Genomic DNA, 25,857 nt, shown 5'->3' with positions numbered 1-25,857 from the left:
GTGGATACGTTCTATGGATATAGTTGATGCTCTTTCTTGACCCACAAGTAGGATAAACAGTTCTGTAGCAATTTTTGGCAATACTTCGGAAGCCCACGATTCTGGGAGGCCTTTTATTCTTATAGTGTTACGTCTGTTTCGGTTTTCTATATCTTCTTGTAGAATAAGAACTCGGTTTAGCTGCTGCTGATGTTCTCTTACCATCTGAGCCATTTCGGAGGAGTGTTGGATGATCTTAGATGAGGAGGATTCGAGAATCTCTACTCTTTTATTCATAGCCTTAATTTCGTCTTTGATCTCTAGGAGATCGTTTCTGAGTGGCCGTAGAGAGTTAGACATTAGATCCCTCATGAAGCTTTTGGATATTTGAACATTTCTTCTCCTTTTGATGAGTCTTCTTCGTCTCTTTCTCCGCTTTGAGAAGTAGGAGCTGTTAGACTCAGTGACTTCTTACTGGAGGGATGCGGGGATCTTGAGACTCTCTCTTTCAAGAATTTTTGCATATCTGATTGACCCTTGGATGGTCGTGGTGTAGATAAGGAGTCGTTGCTTCTTTCTCTGTTGTTTTTCCCCATTGTGTAACGGGTTAGATTTCAATCTAGATCTTGCGATGGGGCCCCTCACCAAGCTTGCCTTGTTACAGGGCCATTCGGAGGAGGTGATCCCTCAACAATCCGATCGGGAAATTTGAGAAATTTAAGATGTCGAAATAAGTTCTGTAGTATTTGTAAGTCAAGTTATCTTTCAGGTCATAATATTACCACCAGGAATGGTTGGTGTAGTGATTCCCTGGGTGAATTACTGGATGGGTTTGCTCTAGGGAACCGTTGCTTATGATTCCGCAAAAAATTCAGGCTGGGCCTGTGAACAGTTTAGGTTTATGGCAGGATTTGCTACTAGTATCAGGGTCTGTAGGACAGCAGCAAGTCTCGACTCAATCTAGAGGCTTTGTTCCGCTGAACCGGCTCGGGATTCCGCAGTGGAGAAAAAATTCAGGCTAAGCCTGTGTAGATTTTAGGTTTATGGCTGGCTTTGCTACTTGTATCAGGATCTGCAGGACAGCAACAAGTCTCAGATTAATCCAGATATTTCCTTACGCAGAACCGGTCCGGGGTTCCGTAATGGAGAAAAAATTCAGGCTATGCCTGTGTGGGATTCAATCCCTGTCAAGGTTTGCGCCTGTATTGAGGTCTGGCAGAAGGCAGAGAGTCCAATATTAATTGAGCAAGTGTAAACTGGATAGCTGTCAGCTCTCTGCTAGTTAAAAATCCAGTATGCTTTGCTTTGCTAGGCTTCAGATTCTCTTTATGTGGATGACAGGGGGGGCAAGCAGCTCAGGGGGGGGGGGGGGCAAGCTGGATAATGCCTTTCTTGTCTTGGTCTTCCGTTATGGAAGCTGCAGGTCATGTGGGTCAGGGGGGGTGCCCACCACCCTGGTGACAGAGTCTTAGGGGTTAATATGTGCTACTTTGGAGAGCAGATAGTATTCAACCCGTGGATGTTTATTGTTCTGTCTTCGTACTGTGTCGGGGGAGCTTCACCTGCCTCCCTGCTCCGCAGCGCAGCCGCCGCCTCCTCTCACTTTTCCCGCTTCCGGACGGATTACCGTAGTGTTGCGCCTTAATAGACGAGCGCGCTCACCACCTCCCGCTCCAAACCTGTTCTCGATGGCCCCCCTCCAGGCTCCGGCTGAACCGCTGACCGCTCGTGCAGGTTTGTGCCTCCTCGGGCGTCCGGTTTCTCGCGTGCTTCCAGGTCCTCCGGAAATTTAGGCCCCGGCTTCTCCCGCGGTTGTAGGCCCCGTTCGGTCCCGGCGGCCCCCAGCTGCTTGGAGCGTCTCTATCTGCTCCTTAGCCTGCAGAGATGCTATAGCAAATGTTCAGCGGTGTCTTCCCTCAAGCAGGCAAGCCAAAAAGCTAGTTTATCTGCTAAGATCACAGGAGCTAAGCCTCTGTGCGACCGCTTGCTTTGCTGGCTAGGCCACGCCCCCCACATTCTCAAACTTGAGGGCCGAAACACTGTATTAGAAATGTTCTAACTTAAAATGTTATAAAAATATATATTTCACCAGAGTCCTTCAAAACATATTCCATTATAACAGTAATGTTATTGGAAGAGAGGAAAAATACATAATTTGAACAAATTAGCTGAATGGAAACCAGGTCATTACCATATATTGTATTTTACAGCTTTACTGGCTGGACCTCATTTTAAGTTACCTGTTGGTCCTGAGGTCTTGCTAGTTATGATAGTGACCCTTAACCCCTTAATGACACGGCCTATTTTGGCGTTGAGGACCAAGCGATTTTGTGTTATTTTTCTATCTCCATTTTTCAAAAGCCATAACTTTTTTATTTTTCCGTGGACGCGGCCGTGTAAGGGCTTGTTTTTTGCGTGGCGATCTGTAGTTTTTATCGGTGCCACTTTTGGGTACATAGACAATATCGTAAAATTTTTTATTTTTTTTTTATGATAACAGGGAGAGAAAACGCATCAATTCTGCCATAGATTTCTTTTTCTTTTTTTTACAACGTTAATCATGCAGCATAAATGACATGCTAAATTTTTTCTGCGGGTCGGTACGGTAACAACGATACCAAAATTGTTATATTTTTTTTAGGTTTTTACACTTTTTTGCAATAAAACCCCCTTTTTTTTTGTAAATCCTTTTTTTTTCTCTATAACTGCATTCAAAGTCCTGTAACTTTTTTATTTTTCTATGTACAGAGCTCTATAAGGGCTTATTTTTTTGTGAGACGAGCTGCAGTTTTTATTGATACCATTTTGGGTAATGTACGGCTTTTTTGATCACTTTTATTGCATTTTTGTGAGGGAGGCAAAATGCAAAAAATTAGCGTTTTTTTTTACGCTTTTTGTCGTACAAAATAAAAAGTATGTTCAACTTTTTGTACACGTCGTTACGGACGCGTCAATACCCAATATGTGGGGTTTTAATTTTTTTTCCCTTTTTTTATGCTAATATTAGAAAAAGCATAAAAAAGGGGTTTTTTTACATTTTTCTTTTTTTTACACTTTTCTTTTCTTTTTTTTACACTATTTGAGTCCCTCTGAGGGACTTGCAGCACTGTGCCTATGATCGCTGTCATAAGGCATGGCAGAGCTACTGCTCTGCCATGCCTTATCGCTTGTACAGCGATTATAGGCACAGGCAATACAGGACGCCGGTGTCTGGCGTCCTGTTGCCATGGTGACAGGCCGGGCTCTCGCGATGACATCGCGAGAGCCGGCCGGAGACACAGAGGGAGCGCGATCCCTCTGTGAACTCTTTCCCTGCCGCGATCTACTTAGATCGTGGCAGGGAAGGGGTTAACAGCGGGGGGCGCATCTCCGATGTCCCCCCGCTGTTGCAGCGGGACGCCGGCTGTGACTGACAGCCGGCTCCCGCTGCGGGATAGCGCGGGATCTTATGTGATCTCGTGCTATCCCCAGGACGTACGTCCTGTTGCGGGAAGTACCAGGCTCCCAGGACGTACCGGTACGTCCTGGAGCGGGAAGGGGTTAAAGGGGTTCTTCTACTTCTACCTGTTTTGCTGCAGGAAGTAGACAGCACCAACCATTGCACAGTGGCCCAGGTTGGTACTGCAGGCTGAGTCCCATTCTCTGCAATAGGACTCAGCCTGCAGTACCAAGCTGGGCCACTGTGTAGTGTGCAGAGCAGTCTGCTTCCTGCAGCAAAACTGCTAGAAGTGGGACGACAACCCCTTTTAAAGAGTATGCATATTGTTAGGTGACTTGTTAGAATAAGCTGCCATGTGTACATGAGCAATAGTACTATTTTTGCTCATTATATGACTTGTATCCTGCATTTCACATCAATTTTTTCCTCTGTAGGCTGTATTTCTAATTTTCAGTTTACCCTGAGCTGGTGGGAGAAGACCTCGCTGTTATTATGACTCCATACACTGCACACAAAGAAGAGCAGCATTTGTTTTTCTCTATTGTGCAGCGTCCTATAGGGAGACCCCGGACACCTGACATACATGGGGAGCTGGGAGGGTTAAGTGATGACTTGTCACGGTGGCACTTACCAGACTCCTTTCCCTGAGGGTTAACACGCAGCAAAGGCCAGAGTATAACTGCAGGCCACCAAAGACACCCCTAGGATAGGGAATACCAATACACAGTCGAATGGGGGTAGTAGTTGTCACGGGTGACGCCATCGTTCCTACACAACTGAATGATCCTCAGCGGAGAATAAATGTAGACAGAGACAGTCTCTTGAGTACCATGGGTCCCTAGGAATGTTTAGGGCCCGGAATCAACTTTTACTTTGGTAAACTTGGAAACAATTATAACAAGGCAGTTCAATCAGAGATCCTGGCTCTGGACGGCTGCGTAGGAAAATCAGGCAGTAAAAGAATTGCTTAGTATCTCTGCATTGGCCTTGTCTTGAAGAATTACTTACAATTATGCTCTCTCTTATTCTTGGGGCTCACTCCACTCACATCCCGAACACAATGAGCACGGGAAATCTCTCCTCTTCTTCTATCTTCACCACAACAAAGCTGAAGGTGCTTCCATGTGGCTCTGTGTTTGGTGGCAGTCCAGATGGAACACAGGTTGAAGATAAAGAAGACCACTTTCCAATCTCAAGCACTCCTATTTATACCCTCTCTCATACCACATGACATGACAAACTGGATACATTTACATGCAGACTATGATTTTTTTAAAGTTAACCTCTCAAGTTCCGCAGCTGTGCAACACACACACTGAAAATGACAAGACAGATTTTGCACTGTGCATCCACATAAGACAAACATGTATGACGTTTATGAAGGGGACCAGGATGGTGTACTGGGCCACTACTATTGCCCTGTAACATACACAGAAATAACAGCATCATGGAGGTCAGTGTACTGCAGAACTGTGCAGTGTAGATGTGATTTTAGCAGCGTCTGAGACAGTAAATTATGTACCATTAGCTGAGAGCAGAATGTCTATGAGTATCTCTGCTCTTTCTCCCTCTAGTAGCTCCCTCCTCTGCCCCATCTCTTCTCCATAGTCTTCTATGGGGAGGATAAGATAGCACCCTGCCTCTCATTTGCTGTTATCTGTCGACCTAGCGTCTCTGTTACTACAGACAGTTTTCACATGACAACAGGTAGAGGCCGCCAAGTTAGAAGTCAGTGAAACCCCTGCATTTCAGAGTAATTTGTAAGCATCAATATATAATTTTAGGTAAATAAAGTAATTTGCATCTTTGCTAAATATCATATTGGCCATCAGATAAATCACAAATTGTTTCAAAGTGCAGCAATCATTTAAAGGCCATTGGTTACTTATTGTGTGTGTTATCTATGTCAAAAGCTAGAGAACATGATACATAATTTAACATACAATGATGGTTATAAGATATAGCGCGGCGCATTTTGTAGTTTCTGCGCCTGGTATTCAGCTCTCATCAGCTCAGTCCCATTCAAGTTAATTGCACTGAGTTCCAATACCAGACATAGCTGCTACACAGTGTATCATGTTCATGAAGAAAGAAAAAAACATGGTGCTTGCCAATGTGCTAGGCCCCTTCTATCAACTGATCAGTAGGGGGGTTGAGAATTGAACCATCTATATCAAAGTCACAGAAAAGCCCTTACATAATCTTACACCTAGAACACATATTACACATACCTAAGATTTCTCGCTCTAGTTCATCAAATAAGCCTGCATTAAGAAGATGGTAAGGCAGCTCACTCATTTTCCTGAGATTTGGTAAGTCTTCTAAAAACCACAATGGCTGTGGAGCCACCTGAGAAGAGTTTCAAAACAGAACATTGGAGAATGCCATCCCATGGGAGCCATTGGGAGAAATAAGTGTACTGGTGATAATTGCTTAATACCTTTCTGTCAGCATTCAGGGTTTTCTTCATGACTGGTAGATAGATGGGATGTTTGGTGCCCAGACTCCAAGTGCCCATAAAGTAAGCAGCTAGAATGCAATGTCTTTGAGCCTTCTGTGACCCACTCAGGTAAATGTTTTGTGCCACTTCAATGAACTGCCTAGAGATACAAAATACAGACCAGTAATATTGTGAATGCATCTCTTAGAATTTATTTGGAGCAATAGATAAAAAATGATTAATTTAGTATAAGATTGTACTCTGCAGGTGGCATCAATGGCTAAAGCCAAACCAGAGCATACACAAAACAGCTATAATGGCCATGACAAAAGTTATGATATACTATAGGAACTATTTCCTGAGTAGGGTTGCCCTACCAATACATAGCATAACATACACATATACTATATGTGTTCCTTCCCGGTACGCATGCGCACTCGCCGTCAACTTTCCGTGGATGGCAGAGGTTAGATGCGGCCAGGACAGCGGGAGCGCACATGTGCGCACAGGAGCCGCTGAAGATGACCCCTCATGTGGCACCTGAACAACAGAGGGACCAAATACCTGGTTGATGAGACTTGGATACCGCTGCAGGCATTCCACAGCAAATTAGCCCTGTGTGGCCCCAGCCTAAGACCTCATGTTCACTTGCGTGGCCTGTGGTTATGGAGAGGGCAAAGACATTTTACTTACCTCTCTGGACGCTGCGGGGCTCTCCGACGTGCAGTCCAGATATTCTTTCTCTTGACCAGTGGATGTGCTTGGCACGCATGCGCCGTGCACAGCTTTTTTTTTTTAAACTCCTGCTCTCCCATGTATCCATGGAGTAGCACAAAAACAGCTGCGTCTGTGCTGCGGATACGGACGGCTTCCATAGGCTTCTATGGAAGCCGCAGGAGCCGTCCGTATGGGAGACCCACAGGGAAATGAAGCATGATGCAATTTCCTACCGTGCGTGTGACCAAGGCATCAGATCGCATGGCCGTATTCTCATGATATAAAAGTGCCCGGCCAGCCAATAAAGCGCCGGCGTTTTTACGTCAGGCCCAAAAGACAGTCCTGGAACTATCTTTTGTGCCAGAATACATCGGTCGCTGCATGGGCCAATGGCAGTGGCCTCTGCTCTCCTCCCCACTCGCTTTTTGCAATGGCAGGGGGCGGGGATGAAAAAATGGTAGATTTGTGCACCCGGTCACAAGCTTCTACGCTCCATATGGTGAAAACGCCGACCGATACACGCCCGTGGGAAAGAAGCCCTAAGGTATGTTTACACGTAGTGGAAATACTGAACCATCAGTGTGAATTTTGACTTGAAATCAGCTGTGCCTCCACAGCTGATTTCAGAAGATACCGCTTTCCCTCTCACCACCAACATCTTTGCGCTATCGGTACCTCATTCACCGGAAAATCATACGATGTGATAAGCAATGCCGTAGACATGCCCCCTTACCACATACCTTTTTGGTAGGGTTGCCCCGCTGTAAAAAGTTTGTCCCAGGAGTGCCCTAAAGGTTCGAAAATACCGTGCTAGGCAGCGGCCTCCACTCTGATAGCTAACAAAGCTATGTTATATAGCGAGTGGCCAGATGGTGCAGGATTTTCTCTGTACTGTGCATATAATTTTTTCACTTAAAAAGCAAATAAAGCTGGGTGAAGCCATTTAAAACTAAAATCATCCCAGTAGACAGCGATCCTGTGAGCTAAGCCTCTTTGCAAACTTTGTAATAAGCCCTAATGTTTTAAACAATGGTCAGTCTCCAAATAGAGCCCATAATGGACTGTAGTTAGACCTGCACTGACACTGAGTATCCCAGAGACAAGGTTCAAAGCACACCTCACCTCAAATGCCCACCATCTGATTGATTTAATTGTCCCTCTACTTTATTTGATAATATTACCCCGTTGTGTCTTACTGTTTAACTTGGTATGTAGTTTCTACCTTGTGCTCTGCTGATATCTAATATATAATATAATATATCTAATATCTAATATTTGTGGATACTATCAAAACGGGGGTTGTACCATTGGATTGGCACATTGGCAACGTGGTTACAATTTACAAAAAGGGGTCCAAAAGTGAGCCTGGTAACTACAGGCCGGTAAGTCTGACTTCAGTAACTGGAAAAATATTCGAGGGGTTTTTGAGAGATGCCCTCGAAGAATACCTCAAGGAGAACAATGGAATAACTCCTCACCAGCATGGATTCAGGAAGGGTCGATCATGGCAGACCAACCTGATCAGCTTCTACGATGAAGTTAGTTCTAGGCTGGACCTGGGAGAGTCTATTGATCTCGTATATCTGGACTTCTCTAAACCATTTGACACCGTGACGCATAATAGGCTTATATATAAAATGAGACAGCTTGGATTGGGTGAAAACGTGTGTATCTGAGTAAAGAATTGGCTCAGAGATAGAAAGCAGAGGGTGGTAATAAATGGTTCATACTCTGATTGGGCCACCGTCGCTAGCGGGGTGCCACAGGGTTCAGTATTAGGCCCCATTCTGTTTAATATATTTATCAACGACCTAATAGAGGGGCTACACAGTAAAATATCAATATTTGCAAAAATATACAATATAATCAATGCAACGGAGGACAAGTTACGGCTACAAATGGACCTAGATAAGCCGGGGGCTTGGGCAGAAAAATGGCAAATGAAGTTCAATGTTGATAAATGTAAAGTTCTGCACATGGGCAGGAGTCACGGATGTCACCAGTATACACTAAATGGGGTATTACTAGGGAAAAGTGATATGGAAAAAGACGTGGGGGTACTAGTGGATTGTGGATTTAACTGGAGTAACCAATGCCAGTCAGCTTCTGCAAAAGCTAATAGAGTCTTGGGGTGCATTAAAAGAGGTATAGGGGCGAGGGACGAGAACATTATCCTCCCACTATATAAGGCACTCGTCAGGCCTCACATGGAATACTGCACACAGTTCTGGTCACCGGTGCTCAGGAAAGATGTTACAGTGCTTGAGGGGGTTCAAAGAAGGGCAACTAAACTAATAAACAGAATGAAGGGACTGGAATACCCAGAGAGGCTATCCAAATTGAAATTATTTACCCTGGAAAAAAAAAAACGACTAAGAGGCGATCAAATAACCATGTATAAATACATGAGGGGACAATACAGGGATCTCTCCCATGATCTGTTTATACCCAGGACTATGACGGTAACGAGAGGGCATCCGCTACGTCTACAAGAAAGCAGGTTCCATCACCAACACAGAAAAGGGTTCTTTGCTGTAAGAGCAGTTAGACTGGGGAACTCTCTGCCTGAGGAAGTGGTGATGGCAAAATTCATAGAGGAGTTTAAAAGGAGACTTGATGTCTTTCTGGAGAGGAAGGATATTATAGGCTATAAATCTTAGGATAATTGTTAATCCGGGTGTACAGGCAGGTAGGAACTATTAGGGGTTGATCCAGGGATTAGTCTGATTGCCATTAGGGAGTCGGGAAGGAATTTTCTCCCAAAAGGGCTAATTGGCTCCTGCCTCTTGGGGTTTTTTGCCTTCCTCTGGATCAACAACATAGGAGGATAAACAGGCTGAACTAGATGGACATTGTCTTACATACTATGTTACTATGATATTCGTATTCCTACAATTCATTTCAAGAATAAGAGATTCCCAACAATAAATTGAAATGGCAAATACTGATTTGTTACAATAACACCACAAACATTTAGCTAGCCTATCAAAGCTCATGATATGGTGATGAAGTAGTGCCATTAACAAGATAATATACTATATGCAATATACTTCATAACATACTATGATAAACTATTGTTAGCGCAATTTTCGCTATTCGATATACTGTGGGTGCCATATTAGATAGAAACAATGTACTGGCCTGGAGAGCCTTTCAAAGACCACACGTCTTACATCATATGTCCCGAAAGAATCCACCTTTATTTAAGTGGGTAAAAGTTTAAATAAGGTTTCAACACAGGAAGTTAAGTAATTCAGGATACAGTTACATTATTTTGTGTGCTGATAGGTCCTTTTCAGAGGGAGGTATTTGTGAGGTAGCTGTGAGATCATTCACCCCGGAGGAGCTTCCCTTGAGCACGCTCTATTCATTCTTGACTTTCTGTCTAAAGGAGATACTTCCTGTGTTTTCTCTTACAGTCAGCCATTTCCTGTCCCTCTACACAAAGACATTCCTAGATAAGTAGTTCTTTGCTAGTTAGAACCGATTTGACCAGATTTTGGACACAAAGCACTGCTCCTTCAATTCTTGTGGAGGTGGGGGGGCAATGTTCCCTTCCCCCAGAGGTTTAGATTAGAGACACAATATAGCATCTTCACAGTTGATAAAAATACAGAAAAAAACCAGACAAAATGGCGAACCTCTCAGCCATCTACCACATTATATATTAACTATTACAATCTACCGCTGAAGTTAACTTCATACCTGTGAAATAAACCTATTACGGTGCGCTCATCTGCTTTCTTCTCCACCAAATACCCCTCCAGATCATAGCGTAGACGGCTCCAAGTAAGGGAAGGAATTCGTATTGCAACTTCACTTGGAGGTGCCCAGTACTCATAAATTTCTGCGAGGACATCATTATCAATGGAGAGGATATCCTTCAGCTCAGCTTCTGACAAGCCATTTCTAGGAATTGGATATAATTTATTAGTAAGGCTACTTTGCCACGAGCGTATATCAGCCGGCCGTTTTCACGGCCGGCAGATATACGCTGTAGTCTGTTGTATTGGATTCCAATGCATCAGATCACATGGCCATATTCCTGAGACGTAAAAGCGCCCGGCCAGCCCAATATAGCGCCAGGTGTTTTTAAGTCGGGCTCAAAAGATAGTACTGGAACTATCTTTTGGGTCAGAAATACGTCCTATGGAAGCCCATGGCAGCGGCCACAGGTGGGAGGGAGTTTAGCAGCGTAGCTGCTAAACTCCTTTCCTCTGCTCTCCTCCTCCCATGCAGGCTCACCTGTCCTCTCCTCCTCGCTTGCTCTCTGCAATGGGAGGGGGCAGGACCATAGCCATCAATGGAAGGAGGCAGGACGGGACGGCGCTTAGCATCGCCCCCTCCTATTGCAAAGATCGAGCGAGAAATAGAAGAGAGGTGAGCTTGTGATGGGGAGGGAGGGAAAACGGACGATGGTATGGTAGTTTTGGCGCATATGCGCCGAGACCCATGCCGTCTGAATGGTCGCACAAACGTTTGATTGGTGCGCCTGTTCACCAATTTTATCTCTCCCAACATAGCTTATATCGGTCGGCCGTGAAAACAGACGGCTGATATACGCTGGTGGGAAAGAAGCCTTAGTCAGGCAAAGTTATAGTTTTTTGGGAGGGGAGCCCAAGAGATTTACCATGGTCATACATCATAACTAAAGATGTTGCATACTGTTAAAATTGTTGGGTAACATAAAATTATTTTCTTACCATCCGTTTATTTTTTTTACATGTGTAATACTATGTGGATCTAGAATGTGGGAATTAAGGCTTCTTCAGACGACTGTATGCGGAGTTTCGCACGCCTTCACGCAGCTTATTTGCGCAGTAAACAAGGTAGCTTGCACGCATATCGGCGCATATTACTGTACATTTTGCACACACAGGGCATGTTCACATTCTACTCTGACTTAAACACCCCTACCCTGACTTAATAGGCTACTAAGCCTAATGAGGTCCACATGTATTGTTTTTCATAGAGTTGCACAGTGTAGTGCGCTTTTCTTACCCCCCACACTTCTATGGGGGCCTTTGCTGTGCACTAGGCATAAAGATCGAGCAAGTCCTATTTTTATGTGTGCACAGGGAATGCACACGCAAAAAGCGTTAATGAGGAAGAACTGTTGACATCAATGGGTTTTATTCTCAGGGCATTGCATGCATTTACTGTGTTTTCCCAAAAATAAGACACTGTCTTATATTCATTTTTGCCCCAAAAGAGGCACAGGGTTTTATTTTCAGGGTGTGTGTTAATACTTACCTAGCAGGCGCTGTTCAGGTCCCTCTTGCTGGGCTGTGGCACTCTTCCATGTAGTCTTCAGTGCTAAGCAAGCATTGTTTTCCGGGTAACGGGGCTTGAATACCCCGCCTCCAGCAATAGATTGCTGTGATTGGTTCAAGAACACCGCCTAAGCCAATCAGAGCCGGTGTCCGATGAACCAATCACACACATTTATTGAATGACATCATTGAATGGCTGTGATTGGTTCATCGAGCCAAACGGAAAAATGTCAGGGCTTATTATCAGGGTAGGTCTTATTTTGGGGGAAACACTGTATTTTATGCACACAAAAACATGCACAAATCTGAAGGTATCTGAAGAAGACCTTAAAGGCAGTCTATTGGGCATATATGTGAGAATATTTGTATATCAGTTTTTCATACAATCAATCAGTTTTATTAATGATCATAGGGCAGTTATCCTTACTAATGCTAATATGATCATTCAAACCTGAAAAATACTAAGAAAATATAAATAATAGCAACATATCTACCTGGATGCCACAATGTATCCTAATGCATGTGAAATCAGCAGTTTGCCATAAAGCTTTTCCAAACGCTCATATAATTGGTGCACAGCATCTTTTGTGTTGGTGGCAATACAAAGCTCGGAGGTTGGTGTATAAGATGACCACCTCTTGGCTTCATCAAATGCCAATTTAAAATGTAAGGGTTGTCCACATTTTCCGAAATTGTTTAACACAATGTCACTTTGTGCTTGAGTCAAAATTCGTCCAGCTGAAGACATGAGCATTTCAATCATCTGGCCTCCTTCTTCAGCAGAGAGTGGATGAACTTCCAAGTAAGAGTTCTCATCTACGATTTTCTCTCTGAGGGTATTCAAGATGCCCCCCTCTTCAGGTAATGTGGACAACACAATGTGTACGTTGTAAAGGCATTCTTTGGGCAGCCAATGGAGATGATGGGCACCCCCTGATTGAGAGAGCTGATCAAGTGAATCCAGAAATAACATTAAGGTCTCTGTCTTTCTAGTAGATACTGTTGTGAGAATCTGATGAAAAAACCTCACCGTCTCATCATAATTATTAGTGACCCGAACAGTGGGTGGTGCCAAGTCCAATGCTAAGCACACCTTGGCGGAAAGACAACATAATATCGTGAGAGTGCAGAATTCACTATAAAAAGATAACAGTATGGGAAATATATAAATAAACCTACCTGATAACAAATACTCTTCAACACATCATGAATCTCTGAGCTTTGTGGTGATGTACCAAGAAGTCGCAGGACCAATATGTAATTCTCATTATTAGCCACCAAATGTTTGACCATATCGAATGCCTTACACATCAGTGCAGTTTTTCCTGACCCAGAAGCCCCATAGATTACAAGAGGGGGCCGTATGTCCTTGTCTGTAACGTGACCAACAATTCTTTGCAACATATCCTGTCGTCCACAAAATATTTGTAATTTTTTGCAAGAGAGGACAAGATGATGTGTAACTTCTTGAGTCAGCCAACCTAGCCATGGGTGCTATTTTTGAAAAACAAAAACAAAAAACGTTTTATGCTTTTTCTGTCAAATTTAGTATCTTTATACATGTCTGAAGATTTTTATGGCTTCAGCTGATCATATTTACCTTTGATTCAAGTTGGTCACCATCCTTTCTGGATAAAGAGTTAAGGATCTGATGATTGATCACAGCAATAACTTGGTCACAGAGTTTCTGAAGATATGCTTTTTTCAAAATTGGTTTATTAATGTCAACAGTATGTGTTTTTACTTTATCGGGATGCTTTTGTGTTATTCTGGTCTTTAGGTCACCTAGAAGTTCTTGAGCTTCTGTGTCTGGACATCCGTCTTCTGTGACATCAATGAAGTAAGAGACCTTATCTTTACTGAGATCCATGTCCTTTACTTTCCTAAAGAAGATAGTAGTGCCAGCTTGATTAGTTTCAGGGGCCAAAAGTCCACATTCAATTTCCCATTCTGTCACTGTAAAACATGGTGAAAAAACAGTAATACCCTTATCTCAAGTTAGGTGGCATTTATACAGCATACAGTACAATATTATATGTTAGAATCATTAATAACTTCAAAAGAGTTGTTGATTCAGGGATTATTCCCATTGCCAGAACGGAGTCAGGAAGGAATTTTTTCCCTTAAATTGGGAAAATTGGCTTCTACCTCATTGGTCTTTTTTTGCCTTCCTCACTTAAACAACACTTAAACAACAACTAATCCTATGTAGCACTTATGATATATGATAAAACCCTGGAAGATATATTCATATTGGTACAAAGGAACAGTGGAGCAATTGTCCATGCCAACAAATCAGCTTCCATTCTCAATTTTTTTAGAGAATCTTTGGAACATGAAAGCATTGGTCTGATTAGTTGCCACGAGAAACTACTTCCCTTCTCCTTTGCTACAGTTTTGGCACATCTCCCTCTTTGGTTTCCAGATTTGCCAGAAGTTTCACGCATGAAGTTTTTGTGGCAGTTTTTGATGCAGTTTTTTAGTTTAACACAAGCATGGTTGCAAAAAAAGAAGCGTCAGTCTTTCTTTTATACTTTTCTTCCTTTATGATTCACTGCTGGCTTTGGCACAAAAAAAGTCGGTCATGAAAACTTCTTTTGTGATTCCAGTCTAAAGGTTATGTGCTGTTTCACCTGACAATCAGTTACTGTATATAAGGCTTACGTCGGTATTATTGTATCTTGACGCCACCGGAAGCTAGGGGTTGGACAGGGGAATCCCCCTGTCACACCCCTAGCTCCCGATTGGGTCAAGCCTTGAAGGTGCTAGCAGCAGCGTGTGCATTAATTTGTGTCGGCACTGCAGCCTAGGATCACGGTTAGTTTTCTTCATTGAGGCGTACATGATGAGCTGCAAATGCTGCCATGTTCCAGCGGTTACATGGCAGCATTTACACCTAAGTACCTAAGGCTAAGAAGAAAACTAAACCTGATCCTAAGCCTTCAGGGCCAGCACAAATGAATGCACATGCTGCACCTCTCACTGTCCCCGGAGCTCCCGGCCGGCATGTCACTGCTCCCCCTACCCCTTGCACAGTAGCTGTGCTCGCTCCAGTGGCGCATCTGTGTTATGCCTCCCAGGCGCCCCGGCGATTCACAGCTCCGTCCAGTCCGTTGCTCACTGGTACATGGCGGCCGACGGCTGTCTGCTGTATTGTGTGTGCCGCCTCTCTCCTCCAGGATGCCTGGTACCCCGCTCACCCCTCCACCGCCTCAGTGGTGTGTGGCCACCAGCTGTCTACTGTATTGCGACCGCGACCTCCCTGCTCCAGGTACCCCACTAACCTCTCCGCCACCTCAGTGGTGCGCGCCGGTCACCGACTCCATTGCGGGTGCCGCCTCTGTGCTCCCCGATGCCCGCTACTCTGCTGACACTTGGTGCTGATGTGCCACCACCGCAGACACTCCTGGTGCCGCAGTTGTGAGGACGGCACTTCGGCTGTGAAACACACCCCCAGCCAATCACAACCTGGGGGCGTAACCTTCTTTTTGACAGTGCTGTCTTATGTTGCCACCCCTAGCTTTCGTTGGCGACATAATACAATAATAACGCTTACGTCAAATCTGAAATATATAGAGCATTGAAGTTAACACTCAAATTTCTACCGCAAGTACGTCACGGATCCACACATTGTCATTTAATGTTACTAATTCTGGGCTAATCATTGTGAAAACTGGAATGTATACAAAATAATTTTTCCTGTGGATGCCAGTGCAGATAAAAATTTGCACATATTTTTTTGAAGTGCATTTGATGGTGATGGGATATTTAAGGGCTGCATGTGCAGCCATGTTTTTACTGCATTGGCTTGATAAAGACTGTACACTACACAGTCGAAACGTTGCTGTATTTATATGCGAAATGGATTAAAGGTGAAGTTTTAAATCTCTAAGAAGTTACTGCAAATTTTTCAACAACCCTGGATGCTGCTGAAGATACCGTTATATATCTTGATTGACTTTGGATGGGAGGTCTGCATCCATTTTCAGCTTGGCACCTAGTGAGCCCATTCAGCTCTAGTGAGTATTTTTCTCCTATATATCTGTTGTGCTGCGATTATTACAACATATTGGGACTTATTTTTGAAGTGCATGTGAATGGGTTTCTGGAGACACCATTTACTCTCATGGAAAGGAAGATTAAGGCCTCATTCACACGAGTGTAAAAATCACGCCGAAGTTACCTACATAAACAAAAATAGCAGCTAACTGCACAAAAAATAGTGTGAAAGGGTTTTCCGTAATCAAGCCTCAAGCTTAATAAGCAGAGAAATTGCCCATTCACAATATTGGAAGCTGCATTGTGCTTTAAAAAATCACTGCTGCTTCGGGAGGAGACAGGTGAAGAAAGGCCCAGGTGGAACCCCCTTCTCTGCGGGGCTTTCCTTCATCTTAGCGGAGGGATATCCCCAGCAGCCACGAGACTGAGGTTCACCTGCAGGGTGGAAGAAGGAACTCCCCAGCAGCGTGATGCCGGGGTTCAGCTGCAGGGGAGAATAATAGATTCCTCTGCTGCTGGGGAGAAGGGGGTTCCCCCGGGGCTTTCTTTCATCTTTCTCTTTCCCCTATGGGCTAATTCCACTGTAGCAGCGAGAGAGAGAGAGGCTGGGGATAGAAAGGTTCTCCCAGGGATTCCCCTATAGCATGAAGAGAGAGGGCGGTGCTAGAGGCGTGTGGCTGGAGAGCTTTCCTCTAGCCCCGCCCTCTTTGCCACCACTCTCTGGGAAACTCTGTAGCCCAGCTCCCTTTATGTCTTCCCACTACGGGGATTCCCTTGTTCTTTCTGCAGGGGGATTCCTTCTCTCTGCTGCTGCTGCTGCTCAGATTTCAGGGACAGCTGCACAGGAAGTTTAAAGTGTCCCGCTGTAAATTCCTGTTAGTCTCCGCTGGGAAAAGGGGAAGCCCTGGGGAGTCCCCTCATACCCATGGGGACTAACAAGAGCTTAAAGCAGGACATTTTAAATGTGCTTCTATGTGAAGTGGCGCAGCAGCACTCCCTCCCTCTTTATCTCCTTGCACCCCCCATTCCGACTGTTTAGAAACGTTATCCAACCAATCAGAATGTTTACCTAATCAACCTCACCCTCACCCTTGTTATGCAGGTAACATAGGAGTCTATGGACATTCCTACACAGCATGCACCAAAGAAAGGCCAGGTCCTATTTTTTTAACGCAGCAGACAATTTCAGTTGCGGGTTTCAGTCACGCATGTTGTAGTATTTTAGTTTTTTTTAACGTGCCCAAAATTCTTCTGTCTGAATGTTTCCATAAGAATGCATTGGTTCTAATAGTCGCAATTATTTTACATGCATCCTTTTTGTGTGCATGGGTCCCTGTGTGAATGAGGCTGCATTCAGACGAACGTATATTGGCTCGGTTTTCACGCCGAACAGATATATGTTGTCCTCGTGTGCAGGGGGGGAGGATGGAAGAGCCAGGAGCAGGAACTGAGCTCCCGCCCCCTCTCTGCCTCCTCTTCGCCCCTCTGCACTATTTGCAATGGGGAGATGCGGGCCGGGGGCGGGGCTAATTCTCGCAACTTAGACCTCTCCATTGCAAATAGTGCAGAGGGGCGGAGAGGATGCAGAGAGGGGGCGGGAGCTCAGTTATTGCTCCTGGCTCTTCCATCCTCCCCCCCCCTGCACACGAGGACAACGTATATCGGCTCGGCGTGAAAACCGAGCCGATATACGTTCGTGTGAATGCAGCCTGAGCGCTAAATGAGGATTCTGTGGATTCAGTGTGGATTCTGCTTAAAAATCCATGTTAAATCTTTGACATGAATTTAGAAACTGAGAAATTGCTCTGGAAATATCAGTATATCATGCGCCATATGACTTTTATAAGGCCTGCTTACCACATCACATACTTATTGCAGAAATTTTCAGCACCAAATTTCCACAACAGTACAATGTTGGTCAATGTGCTTCTGTCAAACCCCATTCACTAAGGCCGCCTGCACACGGGCGGAAATCCCGCAGCAGGATTTCCCGCGGGATTTCCGCCGCTCAAAGCCTGCATAGGAGTGCATTACAATACGCACTCCTATGCAGTTTGGCCGCGGCATGTCCTATTTTTGTGCGGAGCTCGCAGAGCCTCGCACAGTAACGTCACTCACCCGGCCGCGGCGAGAATCCGACCCGCTCGTCTGCAGGCGGCCTAACAGTGGAGTCATATTGCAGATTTTCAGCTCCGAGGCATGCTCTAGTTGTTGCAGAAAATTCACTGTGGATTTCATTCATTTCAATGTTATGAGTGAAATCTCATTGATAAATCCGCAACATAATCATGTGAGGATTTCACAGAATTTTTTTCATAGAGATACAGTAAATATTTTCTGCTGTGCGTGAAACTAATCCAAAGTGTTCGCAAACCTACATACCATGTTTCCTCGAAAATAAGACCCTATCCTATATTAATTTTTGCCCCAAAAGAGGCACAGGGTCTTATTTTCAGAGGCTGTCTTATACTCCCCATCACCAGTAAGAGATGCCCTGTTTGAGAACTTCACAGAAGCCTGCCAGAGCTGCAGCCGAGTGGGCGGGACTCGAACAGTGCCTGCTAGGTGAGTATTGATTTTTTTTCATGTGGTGTAGCTAAGGCTTATTTTCAGGGTAGGGCTTATATTTCAAGCCCTCCCCGACAATCAGGGTAGGGCTTATTATCGGGGAAACATGGTAGTACATAAAAATGGTCAGTCCTATATTATTGGTGCAGAATTTTGCCTAAAGATAAATTACTACTCAATATACTCCGCATGTACTGCTCTTGGGAATACAAACCTGACATGTAATACTTGTGTTTTTGCTGTAGAGTAATTGATCCTTCAACATATGCAGCTTGTGCAGCGGAACGTAGAACACTTGACAGACGCTTCTCCACATCCCTCCATTCCTTGGCTTCCTTTGCCTGGATTTCCACATGGGATGTCCTCATATCAGAGAACTGAGGGAAATGAACGGTTATGGGCTGTAATACATATTTTGGAGGAACAGCATTCATGTCTTTCCAGAACCAATGGGTCACCAGCTGGGCTTCGGCCTCATCCTTCAGCACTTTCTTGTAGAGTATGTCAAATTCTTCTCCATCTATAACCCGAGGTATTGGTCTGAATCCATAGTGATTGCCAATTAATGCCTTTTGAAAAATAAGCACACGTATTTTCAGCTAAACAAACTGAGATGTAGATCTACAGACTCAATCACTCGACTTGGATACTTTCTATCCTGCAAGTATGTACGATTGTTGAACACGCTTAATTAGGCATGCTTTTGTTTTCATGGGTGTTAAGAGTCTCTCAGGGGAGGCTTATTGAGGCTTTGTTGTAAACTAAGAGACACCCAGGAGAGGTTTGTTATTTGTCATTGGTGCAGACAACGGGCAGGTAACACACAATTAGATATAATGTCTGGGTTATTTTGTGTTCTTTATTTAGTATGTGAGGAGTTAATTTACGTTTATGCCTTATTGACTACAGCGACTCCATTTTGTATTCTTTGCCTTTGCTAAATACATGTGTAAGGGGTTAATTCTAGACTTTCTTCCCCTTTTAATAAAAATAAGAAAATACATTTAATTTCTTCTTCTTACAAGCTCACTCCTTATCTGTTCTGTTCCCGCTATGCGACCCTGAACTTTTACTAACCATCCTCCCATATATGTTATCCTGTTTTCTTGTTCATGTTCCGAGAAGCGCGTCCAAGCATGTTATGTTGTGATACAGTTGTCACCGGACATTGATGTAAGAAATATTATTGAAAGATATATTGTTCAATTAAAAATCTGCAGATGTTATGTAGCCTTGAGCATGCCTGGGGCATGCGCAGTAATCAAATCATACGTCAGCAAACTTTCCCTATAACTTCTGTAATACTCTGAATAAACTCACTTCACTCTGACAATCTCATCCAGCATGTGGTTGTCCATTTGTGTCGTCTATGGGTACCCATATCTCAAGACTAATTTGGAAGCAGGCAGCATCCGCTCAACGGTCACAGTTTGACCCCCTACATTACTTGGCGCAACCAACGAGGGCCAGAATTTAACTCCTTACCTGCAGCCGATATCTGACAACCCTGCCTGCCGACCATCCGGACTAGGGGACACGGGACCTCAGATCTACAAAACACCGGTGTAAGGTAAGCCATTTGACTTACCACTTAAAGATCTGAGCCCCCCTGTCTTCAAAAGCCACGTGTCGACAGAAAGGTTTGTTGCTGTATGTGTATAGGATACTTCTGCCTGTGTTATTTACGGTGTTCTTGGTAACCGTGTTAGACGGAAGAACCCACATGTGTATATTGCCATGCTGTCGGCTGTAACCATTGAACTGATAACTTTCTGCTGTACTCTGACTGCCGCACTCATTTTCCTAGCTGTCATTTGTTATAAGATCACAGAGGCCGCGTATAAAGGTGAGACGTGGTCTCCTCTCTCTCCATAAAAAGGTCTACTAGTAAACATCCGTACCCTGCCAGCCGTAGGCTTGGCAGAAGGGACTGTGTCCTGATCTACCCGAAGGACTGAGGTAGAAACAGCGGACATCAAAGTCCATAATACTAATAAGTGAATATTCATACCCTGCCAGCCGTAGGCTTGGCAGAAGGGACTGTCCTGATCTACCCGAAGAACTGAGGTAGAGACAGCGGACATCAAAGTCCATAGTGTCCTGCCAGACGCGACCTGGCAGAAGGGACTTAAAAGGTCATCGCGACCGCCAGATTTACCCAGAGGACGTTTTGTACATCCTCACTACTCCGTGATTGTGGTAAATCAAAAAAAAATGGCAAGTCCAATTATTAGTATGGGGTCCAGACAGTCTCAGACTTTCTTGACCCCTATTGAGATAATTAGGGAGAGAGAGGGGGAGGACAGTTATAAACAAGCCCGTAAAGTTTACCAGCTGATAGGGCTTAAAAAGGCAGGAACTCTTAACTATGAGTTCTGGCGGCAGTACGGAACAAAACACAAGAAAGCGATCAAAGACGCCGGTCTAGATAAAGGAGTAGAGGCCATAATCAAATATAGTAGAAAGGCAAATGTAGAACGGTGGGATTGTGAGCCGTGGTTTGAGGGCATACTTGTGTATGCACCCCCGGTGCGTGATCCGGCCAGAATGCACCCGATTTTACCAACCGCAAGCAGCTCTGAAATTCTTCCTGAGTATCAGAGTTGTACCGCTGCAACTCCGCCACAAGAGCCCCAAAGAGAAAAAAAACCTTATTGGCATTGTCCCAGGTGCGGACAACGACACCCTTTACAAAAAAAAAAAACAGCTTTAACTATGTGTAAACAGGAAAAGAATGAAACCGTTGAATGCTATTTTGGCAGACTAGAAACAAAGGCTAGAGACATGGGTCTCACCCTCTGTACAGATGAAGTGTACTACCCAATGATGTGTGAAGCGTTCATGCAAGGCATTGGCCCATCATTGGCAGATAAAATAAAAGCATGCACCCCTGATTGGCAACAAGCCAAGCCCAGAGACTTGTATAAAAAGGCAGTAGGGTTTACTATGGATGAGAAGCACCCTGCAGTGGCGGTCAAATACTATAGCAACCAGGGGGGGGAAGGTGCAGCCCCAAGACAAATCCAACAACAAAACACGCAAGTGTTACAACTGCGGCAAGGTAGGCCACCTGGCCAAGCATTGCCGCTGTCCCAAGAAACCTTGTAACCAGGAGACGGATCAGGGCGCCACTCCCAGCGACAACGCCGCGTCGCCCGAATCCGTCCCAATGAAGTCCCGGCGATCCAGCCCCAGTATCCCTACCATGGAAACAGAGGATAGAGGCACTCAGACTCTCGAGCCTGTTTCCATATGAAGTGAGGAAGTGCCCTTCCTTATAGACACTGGGGCTACAAATCCTGTCTCAAAAATTCATGTGAAATAGTAGAAATGTTTAAGGCAAAGAGTATGCCTATATGGAAAAGCAAGTTAGAGAAATAACAAAGGACAGACAAAGCAAGTTAGAATTTTGGGGATCTGAGACCCACAAAGTCTCACAGATTCAGAGATAAGCAAAAGTTGGGGAAAGTAAGTTAGAATAGATGGATTGAGAAACGTGTGGAAACGGTAATTATCAGAAAAAGGGAATTCTCTTATAGTTTGTGTCCCTTTGGGACATAAAGCAAGTTCATGTAGAATCTGTGAATAATTATGTGTCAAATAACCAATATTGTCTGTGTGTCTTCATGTTATGTAACCTAATTTTTGTTATACATTTAGTCTTTTGTCCTTTCTTTTATGTGTTTAACCATTTCTCTGCTGTCTGGGTTTGATAGTCAGTGCAGAGAAATATATTTTTGGTTGTTTGCCAAAAATATGAGACTGTTCTGTTCCAGAAATGAAAGTCAGAGGAAAAAGACAGACGTTGAATGTATTGTGTGAATTGTATGGTTTGGAAATGGAAGAATACAAGTACAGAGGAATGTGTGCTTCTTGTGAAAGCTGCAGCTGCAAGTCGCCCCCACCCCTTGTCTCCAAAAGGGGGGGGGGTATATTGAGAGTTTACAGAGAAGAAATGCGTGCCTCTAAAAGCCAAAAAGATTAGAGCGGAAAACACTGGACGAGTAACTCTGCTTGCTTGAATAGAATGAAACCCGTAATGAATCCAGTGAATTTTACTGTTTTTGCTGTTCTTCGTGTAAATGTCAGTCCTGTCACTGGTCGGACGTGTGCACAATTGCTAAATGTGTGTTACAGTTGAATCATACCGTTACGTCCTGTGTGAACTCTTACTAATATTTGAATGAGACTTGACCGCATGAACGGATGAGAATTAATGACCCGTGTTCAGACTGTAATGAATGCATAATGTGTGATGTAGGCGCTGTGTGCTGATCATTTGGAAGCCTGCCAACAAGTCACAATTATAGAAGAAACGTGCGGACGGCCATACCTGTACTTACACCTGCTGCCAAACTCCGCACCTTTCTGGGCCTTGTTTTCATACTGCCCCCATTGGTCCACTTTGTTTTCGCTCTTATACAACCACTCATTCTTTTCTCTCACCCTTTTATACTTCATCTGTTGTTCTTTTCTGTACTGAATTTTCTGGCCAGGTGACAGTATTGACACAAAAGTCCAGGGGACGACCACGGCCACCTGGATGCTACTCAGAATCCAGTGGCTCGAGGAGCTCCCTCATGTGTTTGTGCGGTGGCAGCAGTACAGGCAATGGTTAACAAATCTTCGGAGTTGGTCTTGAACCAACTCCCCCTAGTGGTCCTCACCCCCCCCCCCCCATGACACCCGGAGCATATACACGCAAGTGCAACCCAAGCACTTATTTCTGGCCCGTCAAATCCAGCTACAATGTGCTCTTGTCATTCTTCTACTACTTTGAACTCGGTTACCCTTCCAATTAAGTACCCTAGTTCAAAAGGGGGGGAGAGAAGATATAGGTGATCTAGGTATTGCAGGTCAGCAATTTTTAAAGCTATTTTTAAATTTTTAATTTTTTCTTTTTCCTTTTTACAACAAGATTCTGATCTATTTGAAATAGAATACCAGCCTGATTGTCTAGCGGTAATCGGTGCAAGGGGTTTCAGAGGTGCCAATTCAGCTGGCAGAAACTGAACCGCTTGAGGTAATGTTTAAAGGGTCACGATACCTCACTCGCTTCCTTATGCTGGAAGGTCCTGAAAGCATATTGAGAATTGCGTGATGGGACCCTTGGGAGGTTGTATCAAACTTCACCTGTCCGGTGAGGCTCGTATACACCCCGGGTCTGAAAGTCACCCGACCTTATGTCGGATGGCAGCAGACCAAGCGACACCTCTACCCGTCCTCACTCTTACGTACACAGAGGACCAAGCTCTTAGCCCCCTTGGTCCGTCAGTACCCCCTGGCACATGTCCAGGAAGATGCAATTGCAGACACCGTCTCTTCTTTACGTTAATTTAAAGCCCTTGTTAATAATGCATATTCTGAGTTGTTTTTGTAGATGGTACCAGGGTAATTGATGACTCCACGCTGGATATGCAGTGATCACGCAACAAGATGTCCTAAAAGCAGAATGCCTCCGCATGTCCCAGGACAGGAAGCGGAAGTACAGGCCCTCGCTGAGGCGTGTGGAGTGGTAGAAGGTAAGACGGCAAACATTTACACTGACTCCCGATATGCATTTGGCATAGCTCATGATTACGGCCTAACATGGAAGGCCAGACAGCTTGTTACCTCAGCAGGACAACCAGTTAAGAATGGTGCAGCGGTGACAAAGTGGAAAGCTCACACCAATTCCTACAGCAGAGAAACAAGAGGCAACGCCATCACAGATCACACAGCAAAGGCAGCGGCCCTTAAGCCGTGGAAGAAAAGAAGAAAAAGAAGAATTTAACAATAATTTTGGACTTTGATATAAACCTTGGACTTTGAATTACTTTGATACAAACTTTGGACTTTGATATGCTAAAGACTTTACAGTTACAAGCAGCAGAAATGGGACGGTGAATGGCGAACAGTCAACAGAACTTGCCCACCAAGGTCCCTGTGCCCCATGATGGCCCAGCGAATGCACGGAAAGACACACCTACCGGGGGTCCAGATGTCCGCCTTGAGGTCGTGTCCTCTGGCCTGCTTCGTCGCCTCCGGTGCGTTCCGGCATGACGTGCCCACAAGGGTCTTTCTGACTTTGTTCCTGATGATGTCGCCCCCTGTGGCTAGAAACGCGCTGACGCCGAAATCTGCGATCTGCACGGAGCCGTCTTCGCCCCGGGGAATGTTTCCAGCCTTAACATCCCTGAGGATCTGGCCGTTCTTATGCAGGTACTCCAGGCCTTCTAGCACCTCCTTCAGCATGGTGGCGATGCTTGCCTCATCCAGCACCCCGTTCAAAGCAGCAATGAGGTCGACGCTTGAACACGGACGGATGGCTCCTGGGTTTCCTGTAGTTGCTGCATCATCACTTGTCCAATTTTGCATGACCTTTGCCGTAAGCAACAGGGCAGAAGTAAATTTGCCACATAACACTTGCCTAGACCACTCTACCCATTTCAGGGATTGCAATTTGACTACACTCAGCTCCCACTTGTTGGGAAGTATGAATACGTGCTTGTTGTTGATGATATCTTTCCAGGTCGGAGACCTACCCTGTTATCAAGGTAAATAAGCAGGTAATCGTACAGGAGCTGATGAATGAGGTAATCCGCAGATACGAGGTACCGGAAGTGATTGACTCAAACAAAGGTACACACTTCACACCTGCAGAGCTTAGACAAAGTTAACAGACTAAATGGTACGCTTAAGTTAAAGGAAGTGTTGTTTGGTTTTATGCCAAGATTGGGGTTGTATCATCCACAGGCCCTACAGCAGGGCTATGACATAGTAGCCGGATATGTAAAGCACCTGTGTGACCAATTAATGGTAACCCAGAATCTAGTCTTTTTCTCCCATTCCAGGCCCAGACAACCTAGAGGGATCTTATTCCCTACTACCTGGAGATTGGGTGGTCGTAAAGAGACGTGTCCGGAAATCCCTAGGGCCCAGAGTCAAAGGGCCCTGTCAAGTCCTGCTGACCACACCTACTTTAAGTAAAGTTGTAAAGAACTGTTGTTTGTTTTAGGACTAATGGACTTTTCACGCCCTACCTTTGCCCCCCCCCCCATGAGAAGGAAAATGAAGGACATTTTGTTTATTGATGGACTTTGGACTCTTCACTCCATGCTTCGCCCTTGTGAGAGGGTGCAAAGGGACAATGCCCAAAACCACCTTGTTAGGCACCACCAAGTACTGTTGGACTTGTACACACACCTGGTGCCACTGGTTTTCCTTTCTTGGCTGTTCCTGTTCCGTCAAAAGAACTGTTTGCATGGACAAATGAAAACTCAGAAACCAGAGATAGCTGGTGGGGTAACACATTTAGTGCTTTGAACCCTGCCAATTGGTTTTCTGGTTTAGGAGGTTGGTTTATGGGGATCCTACAAAGTATATTACAAGTTGTGATGATTTTATTATGCATTTATAGACCAATTAAGGTTATAATTTCATGTATTTCTAAATGTACTGAA

General features: G+C 44.6%; 1 protein-coding gene across 1 annotated transcript in view; it reads right to left on the bottom strand.

The window, feature by feature from the left end:
* NWD1 (NACHT and WD repeat domain containing 1) overlaps window positions 1-25,857 on the bottom strand; it is a 92,853-nt gene that overhangs the window by 41,858 nt on the left and 25,138 nt on the right. The window contains exons 4-10 of the mRNA XM_066602055.1: window positions 18,630-18,984; window positions 13,449-13,804; window positions 13,028-13,342; window positions 12,343-12,941; window positions 10,281-10,484; window positions 5,859-6,018; window positions 5,650-5,767 (exon numbers count right to left, since the gene is read on the bottom strand). Coding sequence (XP_066458152.1) covers window positions 5,650-5,767; window positions 5,859-6,018; window positions 10,281-10,484; window positions 12,343-12,941; window positions 13,028-13,342; window positions 13,449-13,804; window positions 18,630-18,984 — 2,107 coding nt within the window. The remainder of the gene's footprint in view (window positions 1-5,649; window positions 5,768-5,858; window positions 6,019-10,280; window positions 10,485-12,342; window positions 12,942-13,027; window positions 13,343-13,448; window positions 13,805-18,629; window positions 18,985-25,857) is intronic.

The sequence above is a fragment of the Eleutherodactylus coqui genome, chromosome 5 (assembly GCF_035609145.1).
Source record: "Eleutherodactylus coqui strain aEleCoq1 chromosome 5, aEleCoq1.hap1, whole genome shotgun sequence".
NCBI classification, from domain to species: domain Eukaryota; kingdom Metazoa; phylum Chordata; class Amphibia; order Anura; family Eleutherodactylidae; genus Eleutherodactylus; species Eleutherodactylus coqui.
The sequence above is the reverse complement of the archived record's forward strand: the minus strand, read 5'-3'. Positions and strand labels throughout refer to the sequence as shown.